Source organism: Carassius auratus, unplaced genomic scaffold (genome assembly GCF_003368295.1).
Source record: "Carassius auratus strain Wakin unplaced genomic scaffold, ASM336829v1 scaf_tig00215163, whole genome shotgun sequence".
Lineage (NCBI taxonomy): Eukaryota > Metazoa > Chordata > Actinopteri > Cypriniformes > Cyprinidae > Carassius > Carassius auratus.
The window spans coordinates 259,838-279,973 of record NW_020527959.1 but is presented as its reverse complement, the minus strand read 5'-3'; the positions used below and the strand labels follow the sequence as shown (position 1 = coordinate 279,973).

The window sequence follows — 20,136 nt, the reverse complement described above, 5'->3', positions numbered from 1 at the left end:
GCATGGAAAGATGAGGGAGGGAAATGTAATTAAAAAAAAAATCTCTGACTTGCACTTTGTCTGTAATCATGTAAATTGAATGTCAGTCAGAATGGGCGAGCACGCTCTGTTATTAGATTGCAAACTCCTCGTGACTGCCATGTGCCTTACCAAATGCTGGCTTTGCCACCGTCTCTACTGTATGAGACTCGAGCAGGCAGTGCTGACGAACTCAGTGCTGTCATAGAAATATGAACTTCACCGTTAACATCAGTGAAGTGATTTATTAGTTGAACAGTATTTCAAAACTCTTTTGTCTTAAGCTACATGCTTCTTACCACATTCGCCTAACTATCTATTGTCAAATTGTGTATATATATATACACATTATATACCTTTAATAGAGGTTAAAATGCAGAAGAATCCCTGGATTCATTCCACTGAGAGGAAACACTTCAAGGGTTGTGATTGATGTGAGCTGTCAAGTTCTGATTGGGGACCAACTGTCACCTGAGAACTGGATAAATAAATAAAAAATATTCACAGTCAAGTTTGCATGTGAAATTGCATTACATGTTGCTGTAAGTTTTCCCAGCCATCATGCATGACTTGAGCCTGAATTTCCAACGTGACTTTCATTATGAAACAGGAAAACATGGAGTGATCCAGTTGACAGCTTACTTCACAATTGTTTACTCCACAAAAAATTCACTTTTTTTAAATTGATTTATATATAGACATTTTAGAAACATTTTGAGCTGCATTTTATGGCAGGTACTGTTCAAACTTAATGCATTATTATTATTATTATTATCATTATTATTATTATTATTATTATTATAAATATATATTTATACCTAAAAGTATGTAATATATAATAAATAAGTAATGGATATTTTAATAATAATAATGCTGTTATTTTAATAGTGCCTGTCATTAAATGCATCTCAAAATGTTTTACAGGTCAGAATAAAAAAAATATTTTTGATAAAAATAAATCAAACCATGCAAAAATAAATAAATGTAAGTAAATAAATACATTTAATAAAATGAAAAAAATAAAAATAAATCAGTCATGATGGGGGGATTGCTGGGAGCGGAGGTTGTTTTTTTGTTTTCACATTTGCATGCCTGTTTGACAGTGTGACGTGCGTCAGTTTATGCTGTGGTCTAAATCAGGAATACAGAGGAGCGGAAATTGTGTATCCTTGTAATTACTCGCTTGTCCGTACCAGCAGGTTTCATTCAAACTCCTCACCTCTCTTCAGGGGTCAGGGTCTTGAGAAAGGTCGATTGCCATGACAACGGCAGTCCGAGCCCCAGAATGCTTCGACATTTCGTACCAGCTCAGGAGTTGGCCGTGTGACATCTGATGAATCACGCGGTACAACCCTGACGGTGCAGTACAATCTGCATGAAAACGCAGAGACATGTTTGAGTGGATTATGTTCAAAGCCTGTGTAACAGCCCCAATCAATGAGATGTACCGCGCACACACAAACATCCAAACAAATAACTGCACCTCCTCTATCATCTCACTTCTTTCTCTCCCTCTCTTTCTTTCGCAGAGCTGCGTGAAGCTAGAGAACAATTTTGATGACATCAAACACACGACTCTGAGTGAGCGTGGAGCACTTCGGGAAGCGGTGAGGTAAGACCTGGTCACCATGGCAACAGTCACAGATGTGCCGAGGACCAACGCACTGGTGGTGGTGGTCGGGGGGGATTGGGGTGGGGAGTCATTCTTCATTATTTGGGGAACAAATTAGTTTATTGGCACCGTTCAGTCGGCCTCTCGAAGGTATTAATTTGTGCGAGGAGAAGACGTCCCTTTGGGCTCCAGATCAGCTATATGGTGACCCGGAGCAAACTGTGCTCTGCTAACCTGTCAATGTTTAATTTGACTCTCTGGAGCACGATATCAGTCGCAGTGTTCATGCTTGTCTCTGTTTTTTGTATTAAGCCAGCACCACTAGTATTATTGCTCACACTTCTGTGCAAACCCTTATAACTAATTATGTAACTTTTACACAAACTATAACTCAAGCCACGCTATTTGTTATTTGTGGCACTTGAATGAAGACTGTAGGTCATTTTCTGTCGATTGGTTCATGTTTAGTCATTTCTGCCACTTTAAATGTAGTTAACCTGTTTAGTTTGTGATAACAGGATCAGTCAGCCTGTAGGTCATGTAGCAAGGTTTAGTTGACCTCTTTGGTTTGTGTTGTTTAGTTCTGTAGTGCTTAAAGACTTTAAGTCATATGGAGGCAATTGGTTGACCGGTTTAGTTTCTTAAGACTAGTTTGGTCATTCATGGCACTAAAACAGAAGCATTAGATAAAATAGTAGCATATATTTAAAGGGGGGGTGAATGCTATTTCATGCATACTGAGTTTTTTACACTGTTAAAGAGTTGGATTCCAAAAATACCTCTGAAACATGTTTTTCCATACATTACTCAATTTTTATGAAGTAAACATCACAATCAGAAGTAGATTTTCAATGGTCGCTTTGCCGTGTCCAGTGTAGACACTGTGTGTAGACAAATTGAGGCGAATGATTTGATTATGGCGAATGATTTGCAGATCCTCAGTACCACTGACAAACATATAATCTTGTCAAATGTGTGGTAAGTAATGCTGCTCCGTCGTATAAACAGAATATGTGCGATTGCGAATCTCGAAAGTGATAGTGAAACCAAAAAGCAATCGTGCAATCAAAAGGAGGTCTGGGGGGGTTGGCATTCATGATGCCAGCACAATATCGTGATGTCTATCAGCCATCGGTGATCGACGATGGCATCGTCTATCGGCCCAACCCTAGTTTACAGTCTTCAAATTGATTGGATGTGTTATCATAAACTAAACAGGTTAACTAAATGAATCTTTAAGTAGCACAAATGAAATAAATTAGTAAACAAAGTAAATTAATTAAAGGGGGGTAAATGCTCGTTTTCACTCAATATCCTGTTAATCTTGAGTACCTATAGAGTAGTACTGCATCCTTCATAACTCCAAAAAGTCTTTAGTTTTATTATATTTATAAGAGATGTTTACTTCATGTAATTGAAAAGCTTGGTACTACGCTATTTTAGTTAAATAGTTTAGTTTGTGATAACGCATTGTCAACTCAAAGACTAAAGTCTAGTCAAAGGCTGTATGAGTAATTTGGGACTATTTAGGTTTCATAATTTTAGGTTATATAGGGTCATACGGTTTACCGGTTTAGTTTGTGATGACCTGTTTAGTTATTCAACTTCCATTAAAACTTTAGATAACACTGGCATTTAGTTGATCTAAGTGAGTAGTTCAGTCATCTTTGGTACTTGTACAAACGTTTCAGATCAAATGGCAGCGTTTAGTTGACCCGCTTCTTTTGTGATGACTAGTTAAGTCATTAGCACTTATTTATCCATGCAGCGATGGGAATCTCTAAACCAGCACAGTGACCTCATCGTCGCTAAAATAGCTAAGCAGGTTGTTCATCATCATTTGTTTCTTGACGGCCTACAACTTCTTTGAATATAAAGTAGCTTCTAAAGTGACTATATTAAAGTCCTGTATATTTAAGAGAATAATAAGAGTATTAAATTAATTTCTCATCCACTTTCATCTCACTGATCCACGGTCCAAGAATAGATTTATTGAGCAGTGTGTTGAGATGATAGAATCCGGTGCTCACAGCGAGCGTTGTAAAAATCTCCCCTAATCTGCTTAACTTCATTAGAAGAGATCGAGGAGGATTACAGTGAACTGCCAGTATATGAACATAATTCCTAGCAATATTTAAGCGGCTCATAGATAAATACATCATCAAGGATGCACAAACAGCAACAGAATAGCAATTAATTAAATTCCCTTTATGGAAAATTGTCTGTTAGTTGCCAGGCTTATGAATTATGGCCAGGTTGTGGTAATTGGCTGGATCGATGGCAAAGGTTATGATACAAGCATATAAGGGAGCGTGCTTGTACATGCAAATGTAAATACGAATACATTCATGTCCATGTGCCTTAGGTTTTAATACATCCTCTTTTTTCTTTATTCTGAGGAAGTAATGTCTTTCCTGTGTTATAACTAGCCCTGGTTTTCCTTACATGTTCAAATTTTTAACAATTTAATGTTTTTTAAGCTTGCTTCTTATAGTTCATAAGATTTTCCATGAAATATTTGCAGGTGAAATCAAATTGAAGTATGGTTTTGTCTCACAGGATTTATCTGATGTCATGCTGTTTACCGCTGCTGCCCGCCACGGTCCACCAAAGTTAATGCGGTTTTACAAAAGACAAAAACTGAATAAAAGGGAGAGTATTAGAAATGCAAAAACAAAAGAAGCTTATATCTGACCCTGTGGTAGGCCGGCAGAGGTGAGTGCAAATTGGTGCCGATGGAAAAGGTTCCTTCCCTCAATTACGCCTGTTCCAGGATGTTCATAGCATAATCACACGGAAATAAGTCTGCAACATGACTTTAATTGAGGAAGTTAACAAGGTTAGCTACACTTCACCAATTTTACGCGGCACAAATCACTCCGCAGACCTTCAGAATGAGCATCTATAAACCTTTTACCCAAAAACAAGTGCTGGAGAATGAATTTAGGCAATCATGTCATTAATCTCCTGATGGAAATGGGAAACTGGCAGACCCTCTTACACTCTTCAAGCTAAAGGAAGCAATGTAACGTAGCTTAACTGTTCCTCTGGTGTGGCACACCTGATGTACTCAATTTTCTTTTGCTGAGGAAAATTAAGGGCCAAATTTAATCTTCAGTTCAGTTCTTCCCGCACCTTTTGACTACTATGTGCTTATATAAAAAAAAAATCAGTCTTCAGTGTCACATGATTCTTCAGAAATCATTCTAATATGCTAATTTGATTTGACCTGCAAACCCTGCATAAAAATATCTTATGAACTGTAATAAGAAAGCAACAGCATAAAAATATATTAAATTGCTAAAACATGTAAGGAAAACCAGGTCTAGTTGTCCCATTTAAAAAAAAAAAGAAAAAAAAAAACTTTTATTATTAACGTAGAATTCTTATATATATATATATATATATATATATATATATATATATATATATATATATATATATATATATATATATATATATATATATATATATATATATATATTATACTTTTTTGTGGAAAATGTGATATATATATATATATATATATATATATATATTTATTATTTTATTTTTTTCAGGATTTTCTGATGAATAGAAAGTTTAAAAGAACAGCATTTATTTTTATTTATATATATTGCGACTGTCCCATAGCCTGCGAAGTAAGTTACACTGAATTCCAGAAAAGTATGAAAGACGTTGTCAGAATAGTCCATCTGTCAACAGTGGTTCAACCGTAATGTTATGAAGACTGTTTGTAAGCGAAGAAAACTTTATTCAACAATTCCTTTGTCAACAGTCTCCTGTTTTCTTCTTTTACAAACAGTATTCTCGTCACTTAATAACATTACGGTTTAACCACTGATGGCAGACGGACTATTCTGATGATGGTTTTCATGCTTTTCTGGATTTTGGCGGTGTAACTTACTTGGCAGTCAATGGGACAAATGGGTCATAAGCCTCTCGTTTTTCATCTAAAATATCTTAAATTGTGTTCCGAAGATGAACTAAGCTTTTAGGGGTTTGGAACAATGTGGGGGTGAGAGATTAATGACAAAATTTTCATTTTGAGGTGGAGTATACCTTTAAGCTTATTATTCCCCAGAAGTTCACCGTTCACCTATTTCCTTTTCCTATCAAGATGCAGAGCGTGTCTGCGATCTCAGGGAAGGAGTGAAAGGCGCTGTAGGCAATCACCTGTTAACTAAGCAACAAGGCCTTTTATTTGGATCCTTTTTCGAGCTCCAGGCACTGATTTCCAGACCCACTGAGTGACTCCAGGTGGTGAGGGCCCATCCGCAGCTGTGGAGGTCAGAGTGAAGGTCAGGGGTACGGTGTCCAGTCACAGCATTAGTGAAGGGGTTAATGAATGCTCGCTCATGCTTCCTGCCTCGCTCCCTGTAGTGCTCCATATTATTCAAACCGCTGTCTGTCTCTCTGGTGTCTGATCAGTCCGCGGAGCCGCGTCCACACTGTCATGCCACTGAGGAATGGCCGTCCATTCCCTAAATGCAAGCTTATGACTCAAACGGATGTAATGGCCGTCATCCATCTGCACGCTGATTTGCTCTGATTGTCCATCGGGCTCTGCGCCGGGCGTTGTTAACCCTTCAGTCACTCCAGAGAGAGTGATGAACTTGGCTGGAGGTAAATATTGCCCTTAAAGCATCCCCACACTCATCCAGTAGATATATGAATTTCAATTGGATTTCAAATGGTCTGGACCTTGAGAGGACTTTGCGTGACCTATGTCAATGCACCACTGTAGGGAAGAGAGCTTATAAATTCAACCCCCTCAAGCACAGGGTTCAAGGCTGAAGATTCACCTTCAGAATGACATCAGGGGCTTTGCTTTTCTTGAATAGTGTATAGTGATTTTTTTTCTTCAGTTACTGCTAAAACGAGTGTCGCTGTTGTTCTTGCTCATACCTATTACTGTGTTTTTCTCGCATAAAACTGTCACCAGTCGCACACTGTTACAGATATGAGGTATAACTCTGATGATGAGGCTCATTGAGGAAAGATTTTCTAACCATCCAGCAAATGATAAAACAGGCCAAAGGCCACAAGCGTCCAAGGACTCCTAGTAAACCACCCAGGAACATCCTACAAACAGTGTTATATCAAAATGATTTATAGAATTGGTCACACTTTCATTCAGGGGCCAATTGTCACTATTAACTAGTTGCTTATTAGCATGCATATTACTAGCATATTGGCTGTTTATTAGTATGTATAAAGCACATAATTATGCCTTATTCTACATGACCATTTTTGAGATCCCTTACTAATCTTACTCTTAAAATAAAGTGTGACCACACACTATTATGGTATTTATTAATATGTCATATTAGCTTTTATTTTATATTTTAAATTTATTGTTTAAAATTGTCATTTTCTTATATGCTTTTGTCCTTTTTATTATTATCTTTAAATATTTCTATTTAGCTTTTTTTATTTCAGCTTTAGTTTGAGTAATTTTTGTACTTCAACTACAACTTATTTTATTTCAGTTAGACAGCTTTTCTAATTTGATTTCGTTCCTACAATATTTCTATTGAGATTTTAATAGATTTTTTTATTTACTTTTTTATTAATTAAATTAGCACTTCAACTTATATTATTTCAGTTGGACAACATTTCAAATTTTTGTAAGGTTAGATCTAATAATTTATTTGTAATTTTATTTCAGCTTTTTTTATTAATAAAAACTGTCAAAAATGGTTTTTGATAACTAAGAAAATATTCTAAAATATTCTATATTCTACTAAAATAGATTACTGTTTCAGTCTTTGTTTTGGCTGCGGAAAATGGTAGCGGCCCTTGCTTCATTCCATGAAACGTTTCATTTCATGCATTCATTCTTCTTTTTTATTTAGGTAAATAATTGACCAATAATAAACATTAAAATTAAGATACAAATTATACCAAACAAAACTCTTTCTTTTACTTTTTACTTTTAAGAAAAAGATTTGTTTTCTGCATTCTTTTTCAAAATTGTATAGACATTTTGGAATGTTACCAGATTTGATATTAGAAATGTAATTTTGATAAATACGTTAGTTGTAAACTTTTTCTTATTAAATTCCATGCAGTGCAGAAAATGTTGGCATATGAAGGTAGTGAATGATTAACGATTACACCCCCTTGAATAATGCAGATCCATGTGTTTTATTTTTATTTTTTATTTTCTTTCACAAAGTGAGGATTTGGTGATAAGTGGCACACTGGTCGTAATGCTGTGCTCCATCCTTTATTTTAATTAATAATCCTTTATTTTAATTACCCTATTGCTAAAACATAGGGTAAGTGATTTGTATGTTGCATAGAAAGCTAACTCATCCCACAAAGCTGAAGGATCTTTTGACTTAGCATAATGCTACTATCTAGCAACTGCTAACAACACTCTAGTAATATTAAAAGCCATCTAGGTTATTACCACCTGAAATTTGTGAAGAAGTGAACATTTAAAAAAGTTGCAATTTTCTTTTTTTTTTCGCAAGATCAATGTTTAATTAACTAGAGACATAAAAATATCCTTAGAGTGGGTGTTTAAAGCTTAGCTTTTTATCACTGCTAGTATGTATTTGCTGAAATGTTAATCAGATGACCTGAGTGGGCATTTTTATAGTTAGATTAGCCAGAGCTGGATGAGGAATGTCACTTCTGGAACATGTTCTACACCTGAAACGACAGCTTTTAGTGACGTGTCAATCAAATGTATGTGACCCTTCAGCTGGAGATCTGTGCGTACACACACACAGAACCATGCAGGTCTCTGGCTCTTCATTTTTAAGTCTGCGGTGTCCGTTTGCAGCTGTTGGTTATCCCACTGATCCCAGACAGACCCGGGCCGGGTGGTTTTGACAGTTCTGACGACCGCTGTCCTAACCCTCAGCGCACAGAGAAATCTCACCTCACCTGACGCTCTCTTCCCACCTGTCCCCAGCCGAGCTGCACCGCTGACATCATTAAACTTGCATCCAGATGCCCGAGCAGACTGACACAGCTGCGTCTATCGGACAAGACTGATTCAGAACTGCATACACATGTGTTCTCCCAGCCTGTGCCATGAGTGAGAGTTAACATAATGTGAAACAAAGCACAAAACCCCAATTCAGAATAAAACAGAAGGTTTGTGACTGGTAATGATCCCAACATTTGATCAATTGACTCACTGTGATGATGTTTCTTTTATTGTACAGTATTTCAGATTAAATAATAACTTGGGTATGGGTGGAGGGAGACTTCAACAATGGAGGATAATTTCAACTTCATATTCAACTTTGTCATTTATGTCCCCATGCCAACATGGGTGGGGTGATCAAGAAGGGGTCAGTCATTTTGGGATCTATGCATGCGGTTTTTATTTAATAGCAGATATGTAATGGATTAAAAAAAGATCACAAATTGGATTCAAACCCATGTTTGCACATTATGCATTCTTAAATAACCACCAGGCCAAAGTGTTTGTCAAAAACAACATCAGTTATTTTTCCAATTATTTCATTTATTTCTTTCCCGCCAACCGTATGTTGTGATGACACAAGCCGAGCAAATGTCATGAACACATGCCCTACCCAGAATGCCACAGCTCCAGTATTTATATTCATCTTTCTTTATATAGCTCTATAAATAGAAATCATTAGATTTATATACATTTTCTACCCTTGATGCTTTTAGTACTGCATTCATCTGGGCTTTTTTAACTCCTTTGTTGTATTCCTGAAACCCCCCGTGATTAAAAGAAGATACGATTTGCCACAACCCCAAGATTATGAACAGAATTATTAGTTTCTCCAAGAAAAAGTGAAGAGCTGAATTTGTGGCGACAACTAATTCATAAAGGTAAGCAATCATTAAAATTGCAAATCCTAGGAGGCCTCGGTTTTATTGAATTGTACTTTTCCCATCGCGGGTTCATTTTGGTTCAGATATAATGAAAACAATGAATTGGGAGATTAGCTTCCTGCACATTCTAGAACCCCTTAATACACTCATCATAGAAAACATTCAAACGCTAGATTATTACTCAAGTAAAACGATAAGGTCAGAAGCAGAGAGAGCAGGGAAAGAATAAATCAGCTTGCAGTGGTCTGCTAATCAACAGCTCCTTTCATTTGAATTCACTGGATTATTTTTTATTTTAATGGGAGTGTAATAAAAAAAAACGTGAAGGAAAGAAAGAAAAAATGTGTATGCATTTAATTGCGTTACAGCTCAGAAAAGCCCCGGCACTGTATCTAATGCAGTGCACTGCAAGGCAGTCTTTTCCTGAGCGCTGCTCTCAAAGCCCAGCTGAATTGCTGTGACCTAGAGCAATTCTTGAACAAATAAGATTGCCTTTGTGTGTGCATTATTTTCTGTTGACATTTGCTAAGCACTTGGGCTGCTGGCCAGGGGAGACGGATGAGGGTCTAAAATGTGTCTGGATGTGCCGTGTCTTTAATGTTACCTTGGGAGGAGAAAAAGACAATGGTATTCCTGTCCACAGCTGTAGCGCGTTGCCCCAGCATGTCAGAGGAGGGAATAGGTTACTTTATTCTCAGTTTTTCTCATTTTCGCCCTCTTTTTTTCCCCCTTGAGCTACAGTTTTTTAAAAGAGAGACAAAATGCTCAGCAATCAACTGAAGGTGCCCCTCTCACAGATTCTCATTTTGATCTGTTGGGTCTCATCTTTATGAATGTGTTTATACATTTCGACCTGCCATGGAACGGCTTTGTAAGCATTTTATTTATTTTTTCCCCCAGAAGTCCATTTAGAACATTAGTCAAGGTTTTTTGCACAAAAAACAGACATCGTTTAGTTTTGCATGGCTGTTTTTCACCCTCTCTCTGACCCTTAGAAATAAACAAGTGGGTTTCCGTTGCTGTACCTCGCAGACTTCCTTGCAAATGTCCTCTGCACACACTGTTTCTCAAGTTGTGGCAAGCCAAGTTGCAGAATACTGTGTTGATTTCTGTGTGGACTTAGTTTTGATGTCTTAACTAGTGGTTAATATGGGGTTTTTTAGTGAGAGAAGGCTAGCTAAAGGTGAATAAAACAATGCTATCTCATGACCAATTCATACGTATTTTACGAGGTGGCTAATTCGTACAAATTTGTACGACCTCATTCATACGATTTTATACGACCCCAGTGACGGTTAGTTTTAGGGGCGGGGTTAGGTGTAGGTCATTTGTACAAATTCATACGAATTGTGCAGCTCGTAAAATACGTACGATTTGGCAACAATCGTATGAATTTGTACGAGGTTGGTCGTACGAATTCGTACGAATAAGCCACCTTGTGAAAAATGTACGAATTGCCGTGAGATCGGGTTGAATAAAATGCAGAAATATGCATGATATACTTTAATGAGATGTACATCAAATTAAATTTGTTCAATGTTTTTGGTCCGTTTTCATGGAAGACGATGTAGATGGTAAAAATTCTATTTATTATATAATATTATTTTAGTGATCCTGTAGCTCAGTTGGTAGAGCATTGCATTATCAAGCGCAAGGTTGTGGGTTCGATTCCCCGGGAACACATGATAGGTAAAAATTGATAGCCTGAATGCACTGTAAGTCGCTTTGGATAAAAGCGTCTGCTAAATGCATAAGTTAAATTTTTTTATTTAAAATTTTTAGATGGTCTCATACATGGATTAAAAACCACAAAACTCTTCACAACGTCTTCAAAGAACTAATGCTTATATTCAGGATGCATTAAATTAATAAAAACTGACAGACATTGTCATCAAAAAATAAATAAATATCAGTTTCCACCGAAATGTTAACCAGCTCTCTTTTCAACATTGCTAATAATGACAAATGTTTCTTGAGCAGCAAATCAGCATATTCTGATTTCTGAAGGATCACAAATCACCGATGCTGAATAAATTATATTTTAAAATGTATTTAAATAATAAGCAGTTGCTATAGTTATAAAAAAAATTTTCTTGTTGATTTTAATCCGCAAAATTGCAGTGGGTGGGAACGAAATTGTTTCGTTTTGAACTTTAAATTGTATCTACATTAGATTAGATTATTTTAAGAGCAAGAAAAAAAAAAATCAGTTTTACACGATACGTGAGCTTTAATACATGTGTGCTAATGTATTTATTGTACAAGCTGAATATGGACCACTGCACCGTTTCATGTTCTACATGCATATTTTGTAAGATACACACAGTGATGATCATAACAGATGAGATATCGCTGATTTGGAAGAGTGCTTTTTCCTCCACAATAAGCAGAGAGGAACGCCAGGGAGAGAGATATTTACGCGACTATGGCTTTATGTCTTCCCGCAGCTGCTCGTTGTCCCCTCTCTGTATTAATCATCTCAGCGCAGATCAGAAGTGCGATAGGCCCAGCATCCTCTGAGATTAGCCTTCATCTCCACGTCAAAGCCCACTTCAGACCCTTCCCCGGGCCAAGACTCCTGCAATATCCCTAATCCTTTAGGCTAAGGATAATTTACGATCAAATAAAGAAAAGCAGGTCGAAACTAATGTCGCATTATGATCCGCCACCTTGGTTTATAAAAGCGGTTGCACTGTGTGGTCCTTTGTGGCGCCGGTACCTGGCCGCTGCACTACAGTAATTACCCCACTGTCACCCCGGTAAGTGGTATTAATGGCAGCCTTGTGCACTCTACTCTGCGGCGAGCTTTGAGAATTGTGAGACAGGATTATTATGGGCATCCAGCTGCGTGTGAATCTAAACGTGCAGGTGTTACTTGAGTGTTTGCTCTACACTTACCGATGTGTTTTGTGCACGTTTTGTGTCCACATATGTGGCACAAGTTGTGCATTTCACATCAAAGACGACGCAGTCTTTTTTTCCTTTTTTCTTTCCACATCTCCTTTCCTGCTTCGTTTGCTCTGGACGTTTGTACGTCCTCCACACTTTGTGCTCGTTGTAAAGGAAAAAGCACTCTTCCAAATTACTGACACATCATTTGAAGTCATTAGCATGGTGAATTTTTAAACAGCTGTGTGTTTGTAAAATGCAAAATAATGATTGTGAGCTACGGTAGCAGCCCTCCCTCCTTTCCTTCCCAGCAGCCCCAGTTGGCTGCCTCCTGTCACACGCCATTCACATCCAGGGGCCAAACGTACCACATTGGTTCTGATTGGGCATGAATATTTAATTGGGCGGCTCCAAATTATCCTATTTGTCATTCAAAACTGGTGTGTCATCAATATGGGGCCTTTTGAGATGTATTTGCTGGGAGAAAGGTCCTCCGGCACAAAAGCTGGGGATTGATTTCCTCTGGGTGCCGTAGAGTGTTTGTAATTGGCTGGAATGTGACGTCCCAGTGGGGCGACGACACAAAGTTCTCTGTTCTTACTGTAAATAACTTGACTTTGCGTGGCATGTGGGGTAATTCAAACAGAGTCTCATTTTCTTACAGATGTTTGAAATGTGCAGATGCACCGTGCCAGAAAAGCTGCCCGACCAATCTGAACATAAAGGCCTTCATTACCAGTATTGCGAACAAGGTATGTTGAGTATCTGCAAATTGACTTTCTTAATAAATATCTCTGGTCTTATTGCACTCAATTCAGCTGAAGGAAAGTTTTGACTTTGTAATGTTTTCACAAAATGTGAGATCTTGCTCTGTCTCTGATTGATATATATATATATATATATATATATATATATATATATATATATATATATATCAATCTCAGTAGCAATATCAGTCTCATATCTCTCAATATCCTTTAGTTTTGTTTTGTATAAATTGTTCTTAGGGAAGTTTTAGGGAAGTCATGGCCTAGTGGTTAGAGAGTTTGACTCCTAACCCTAGGGTTGTGAGTTCGAGTCTCGGGCTGGCAATACTTTGACTTAGGTGCCCTTCTGCAGTAGGGCACCGAACCCCAACTGCTCCCCGGGCACATGCAGCATAAATGGTTGCCCACTGCTCCTGGTGTGTGTTCACGGTGTGTGTGTGCACTTTGGATGGGTTAAATGCAGAGCACAGATTCTGAGTATGGGTCACCATACTTGGCTGAATGTCACGTCACTTTTATGATTTTTAATCAGTAGCCTTTAGTTTACATCATTCTGTAGTCTGGCAAAACATGTTTATCTACTTTCTTTTGCTAGTCAGTTGCAGGTCACATTAGGACATTGCCAATTTCAATAGCATTTTATTGGACATAAATTCCTATTATACCCCTATGAATGCAGGATGAGTCATCTGTATTTTTGGTCTATTTTCCAGGAAGCGAAAGAGTATTTGAAATGCTTATGTATTCACTAAAAGCTCAAATGTTTAGGAATACACTCGCATATAGATGGCCTCAAAGCTAACAGACATGGACTAGACAGACATGGGCGTCTATTTCTGGGTATCATCATTTCTTTTAGCAACTAAAAGTCAGATATAGCAAGCCAACAATATCAGGGACACATCAGCCCAATAACAAACAGCCACATAAACAGAAAGAACTATTATCCAACTCATCACATTTCATATATTTCCCCTTACGTTGTACAAGAGGTTCCTAAAATAAGATATGTAACTTTCACATCAAATATATTTGTGTAGAGGAAGGCATTTTTATTATGTTATTAATGTTTACATTTCATATTGTATGAATATGAAATGTCATATTTTTCTTGCTGTGCTTTTTTTTTCTTTTCATCTGGAGTGTGCTCTTGGGTTGATTAGATTTTTTTTTTCAAACAGACTCCAGGGATTTCAAATGCCACTACATAAGTCAGGTCTTACATATGCATGTCTTGTTTTATCAAAAATTCATCATAGTTGAAGTAGTTTAACTAGATTAAGAAACTCAATCTCAATCCCATTTTTTTCTGCATTTGCATGCATGTATTTTCATACTTTGCTCCATACAGCATCGCTTCTCAACTTATTTTGCTAAAGAATCCAGATTTAACACCCAAGCAGTCAATCTGAACACCATCTTGAATGGGAGTGAGTTGCAGTAAATCAGCATTTCTAAATGCTAAATAAAAATGTACATTGATTGGCTTTACAGTAACAAGATTGGTTTAAAATTGGGAATTAGAAATTGGGGTTTTTCAAGATGAAAATAAACTTCAGCCTCTAAGTCTTGGTCAAATAGCTTTCTCAAAAGTGTATTAGAGGGCAAAATTTCTCCTCAATCCACCACAAACTCACACCCACTTTTCATGATCCAGTCAGTTCCAGATGGATTACATTACGTATCGGAAATACATCACTTTACAGAAATAAAATGGATTGCGTTTCATGTTAACTCAGCTTAAGAAACTCAAAAATGTTTGAATTGAATGTTTGAAACGTAATTGTGACACCCATAGCCGATGCAGAACATGGCTGAACCACGGTGGTGTACTTTGAGTTATGCTTTTAATAAGAGATCTGCTGTTGGATGCTGTGAAATATTTGCGGGGAATAATGAGTTTTTATGCTCATTTGTTTGACTTTTGAGAGAGTGTTTTAAAGCTGTACTACAGTGGTGCTTATAGATGCATTGCAACTGTGAATGGGTAAAGCAGAACGGCTTTAACGTGTGTCACTGAAAACACTGTGTTTTCTATGCTGCACTGTTGTTCTGTCAAGGTTTCTGTCATACCATGCATTCTGTGAGTTTAGCGAGTGCCATTAAGGCATTCTGGCCTTAATTCAAGGCTGTCTGAAAAAGAAAGCTGTCGACTGCTTTTTTCAAAACTAGACACATGTCAATCATGGGCCGATTGTTGTCAGAATAGGCCTGTTAGACAAGAGAAAGAAGAGAGCACTGGGGTACTATTGCATAAGTTTTCTTTCAGTGCCACTGTTGAATGCTTATATGACTAGAAGTGTTAAAGGTGCATTATTTATTATGGATGTACTGATACCATTTTTTATAAAATGAGTCCGAAACTGATACTTTAATTTTTGGTATTCATCGTTACCGATACCCATAACAGTATTTTCACAGCATTTGTCATTTTTTTACAAATGCTGGCTTCAGAGACTAAATAATAATAATAGTAAAAAGAAGAAGAAGAATCATGTTAGTTGGCTTAATTTAGCAAACAGATATTTCCTCCAGTTATTTCCACACTTAATTATACCTGTTAAAAATGTATTGTATAAGCTTTTGTTACTTTCACTGTTCATTTTAATGATGCATTAGAGCTGCTCCATTGCAGAAGCTCAATAATACTGTAATCACAAAACATTTTTCTAAAATAATGCAGGGAACCACTCGTTATATGAGTACAGCGTACTTTTTTAGTGATTTAATTTGTGTCACGCTCACTGTACACGGACCCTTGCGTACGAATACAAACCATAATTTTAAACAAGCTAAACACGTTTGCATTGGTGCAGACTGAGAGAGACACTTATAGCCTAGTGCATTTCACACAGTCTGCTAGTTTCACTTTTGCTTTAATATTGTATGCTTGACGTTTAAAATGAATGTTGTTTATAGTGAATGTCCATATAATCTTTGTTTGTGTCATATTTACGATTTAGTTTTAATTCAAATGCATGCGCTAATTGAGTGAACAGCCATCACTATCATGCAACAGAAGTGCACGCTCTCTGACTCTCTCTCTCACTCACTCTCTTATGCATCTCTCACGCTCCTCACCGTTATATAACTTTAGTTACTTGTGCACTGTTTTCCTTGCTTGCTTTTTCAAATATCAGACAAAATACAAACTTTCTGGTGATGTCTGTGAGATTCACTCAACAAGATCATGCATTTGTCCACTCAGAGCGCTCTGCTTAGCAGCTTGCGCACATCTGCTATACAGGGGTGAGTTTTAAATGTTTAACATTATATTAATTACTTGCATGTACTTCATAGACATCCTTGATCTCTAATAACTCCATTCTACTTTCTGTTGTTCTGTTGTAAGTGTTTCTTTTACTGGACACAGCCCTGTTCACACGCTGTGTGGGTATCGGCTTTTGGTATCGGGGCATTTTTATGAGTACGAGTACAAGTACAGAAGTGAAGTATCGGGCCGATACCGATATCAGTACATCCCTATTTTGTATTATTTGTAACATGCACTAATAGAAATGAATAGTTCTCTTGAAAAGCATTACTTAAGCGCAATAAAAGCTGTTTTATTTTGGATGGAATAGGTCGGGTGGGCAGATGTTGTTGTGATTATTTGACCAGCTAGATACTACTTTCTATATGTATGCTGTCTATAATATATATCTTTTTTTCCTTTTTCAAATAAATTCTGTTCTTTTGAACTTTTTGATTCATCAAATAATCCTGAAATTCATCTTGGAAACTACAAAAACATTAAGCAGCAACAACAAAAAGATAAATGTATATTTTGCTAGTATATTGCTAAAATTGGTAGTAATTGTTGCTAAAATCTTATTAAATATGGACAGTTTCATCATATGATATTGAAGACTGGAGTAGAGGCAGCTATAAATTCAGCTTAGCATCACAGGAATACATTTTAATGCATTTTAAAATATATTCAAATTAGTGCCGGGCAACGATTAATCACATCAAAAAAGTAAAAAAAAAAAAAAAAAACGTTTTTGTTTACATAATAGATGGGTGTGTACTGTGTGTATTTATTATGTATATATAAAAACACACACATACAGTATGTATTTTCAAATTATGTACATAAATTACATAAATATATTTAATATTACTGTTTTTGCTGTATTTGTGATAAATGATGTTAGGTGAGCCCAAAACACTTTATACTGAATTTGGGATTTTCCTGAGATCCTGAATTTGGGTTTTATTCTTAGTTGTCAGTTATAATCATCAAAATTAAAAGAAATAAACATTTGAAACACATCAGTCTGTGTGTAATGAATGAATATAATATACAAGTTTCACCTTTTGACTGGAATTTGTGAAATAAATTGACTTTTTGATGATATTCTAATTATATGACCAGCACCTGTATGTATATATGTATATATGTGTGTATATATATATATATATATATATATATATATATATATATATATATATATATATATATATATATATATATATATATATATATATTAACAAAAAAGAAATAGACTATGTGCACATATGAATGTAACATTCCATTTTTAATTTTAATTTTTAGCTATATACTATATTACTGAGTAAAATGTACATTAGTATTTTTTGCAAGTACAAATATGTGATGTATGTATATGCAAATATAAATAGATTTTGACCAAAGTAAGGTATCTTGAATGGCAACATCATTTTGCTTTCAACTTCTTGGAATGCTCCGATCGCTGTCTCCTGTAACTGCTAGATCTAGATATGTAGCTTGCGAGGTTTCATAACACATTTTTGTGTTGATGTTCACAGAATTATTATGGAGCAGCTCGGACCATTCTCTCAGACAACCCACTGGGTTTGACGTGTGGGATGGTGTGTCCCACCTCAGACTTGTGTGTTGGGGGGTGTAACTTGTATGCATCTGAGGAAGGACCCATCAACATCGGGGGACTGCAGCAGTTTGCAACTGAGGTAAAGCTTTTTTTCCCATTATTTTTAGCCTTATTGGACATGCACAATAGAGAGAATTGCTGCATAAGAACTGTTCCCTTGTGTTTTAGTGGAATGCATTTGTGTTTGGTTGGATCCATAGACTGTAAAATAAGATGGACGATGCATCTTCACGCTCTTCCATTGTAAAAAAAAGTCACCAGTGTTTAAAATCGCTTTGATCTTGCGCTGATTTGCGTCATGTCACCGAGGTCCTGCCCACATTCCTGCAGAGTATTAATATTAATATATAACTGCCAATCATAACGTCACTTACATTTTTATCTCATCAAATGACTAACTAAAACCAAACTTATTTGAACACTTGAACTTACATCAGCGTGATAAAAACGACATAAAATGACAAAAACATGCTTGTCTCGTGCCAATCAAGATGAGCTTAAGATGCAGGAACCAAAGGAAGCAACAGATATTTTATGTCTAAAACACAAGATTATGATCTACAGTGCATGTTCAGAGAAAGTGATTAAAAAGTTAAAAAGTGCTGGCAAACTGGTTTGCAATAAACAAATCTGTAAGGAAATTTACAGGAAATCTTGCAGGGCAGGGTTTATGTAAGCACTGTTATTGTAAACTTAAATACATAGAATCTGCTTGGTCACATATAATTTTTTTAAATGGTGGAAACTTCAAGTGTGTTATTCATTATTTATTTATACATTTATGTTTTGCTTTGCAGGCGATATGCAGCATTGTGGTAGCTGCTAATTAAATAGAAATAAAAGTGCGTGGGTTTGATTGCTCAACTTGACCCGAAATTGTGTGAACGGCTAAGTGGGAGTTTCCTGTAGTTGGCGAAGGTTAATGGTCAATGCAGTATTCCAGCCTTACTAAAATAAACAATATAGCAACAGTGAGGGCACAAAACACCTGTTCACATAGATGCTGTGAATAGCGCTCCAATCAAAAATGTACCTTTTGTTCATATAGCTTTATACAAGTTAGAATTCTGAGATAGAAAGTCGCAATTACCTAATATATATATGTTTGTGTATATATTTTCTTTTATTTCTCACAAGGTGGAAACAAGCTACCATAATTATTGGTCTTTATTCTTTTTTTTCATATCAGTCAGTGTTAGATATAGAACCCAGTTTATAGTTTATATTACATTTTTAAAGCTTTTTTGTTCTAAATTTATTGTGAGGTTACCTTTCCATAAACTACTGCACAGTAAAGTTAACCTAAAAAGTCTAATAGTTATATATTACTGTTAAATATAATCTTAATTAAAAATGAATATCATATTTGTTTTATTTTGTACATTATAATATTGTGATACCTAAATACGCTATCATTGAAAATGATTAATCTTAATTTCTAATATATATATATATATATATATGTTTTAACTCATTTAGACAAATTCGTATAGAATTTGAACATAATCCATAAGATAACTATTGGCTTTTATTATATAATATTTTTTTATATAATTTATATATTTAACATATTATATATTAATATTAATTTAACAGGTTTTTTTTTCATAGTAGTTGTAAACATTTTCCAAATAATGCAAACCCATTTAGTGTGAATAGTAGTTGTAGGTTTTTATTTTTTAGATACAATAGCAGCATAAATGTTCTTGCTCTTTCCTTTTGTGCCTTTTTAAAGCTTCAGGGTCTCTTCTGAACGTATATGAGCAAGCACACACTACAAATGCAATTTAAAACATTCCCGCTGACATGAATAAGTTCAGCTGGCTGCATTTCACTGTTGCCGGAGGGTTTGTTTTTCTTTACCTTAAGCAATGTGTTTACGATTCAAGCCGGTTTTCAGGCGAGCGCATTTCTTAACTGACTGCTAGAAGGGGGGAAACGGCGAGCACAACAGTTCATTTCCACCCACCTTTGCAACCCGACCCCACCTGTTCCACACAATCACCACAGGCTAAAAAAAGGAAGCTCTCCGGCATGTTAAGTTTCATTACTTCGTGAAGGATAAGAAGAGCAATTACAAAAGCAGCCTCTCTCTCTTGTGCCGCCCACCTCTGCTGTGACTTATTAGACATCTCTGTCTAGGTGG

The 20,136-nt window shown here is 36.2% G+C and overlaps 1 protein-coding gene across 2 annotated transcripts in view; it reads left to right on the top strand.

Annotated features, from left to right (window-relative positions):
• Positions 1 to 20,136, top strand: part of LOC113093832 (dihydropyrimidine dehydrogenase [NADP(+)]-like) — a 149,836-nt gene that overhangs the window by 29,023 nt on the left and 100,677 nt on the right. Inside the window, exons 3-5 of one of the 2 annotated variants that reach the window (XM_026259409.1) lie at positions 1,548 to 1,630; positions 13,014 to 13,101; positions 17,908 to 18,069. In XM_026259409.1, the coding sequence (XP_026115194.1) occupies positions 1,548 to 1,630; positions 13,014 to 13,101; positions 17,908 to 18,069 (333 nt within the window). The remainder of the gene's footprint in view (positions 1 to 1,547; positions 1,631 to 13,013; positions 13,102 to 17,907; positions 18,070 to 20,136) is intronic. The other variant, XM_026259410.1, reaches the window with a different exon arrangement.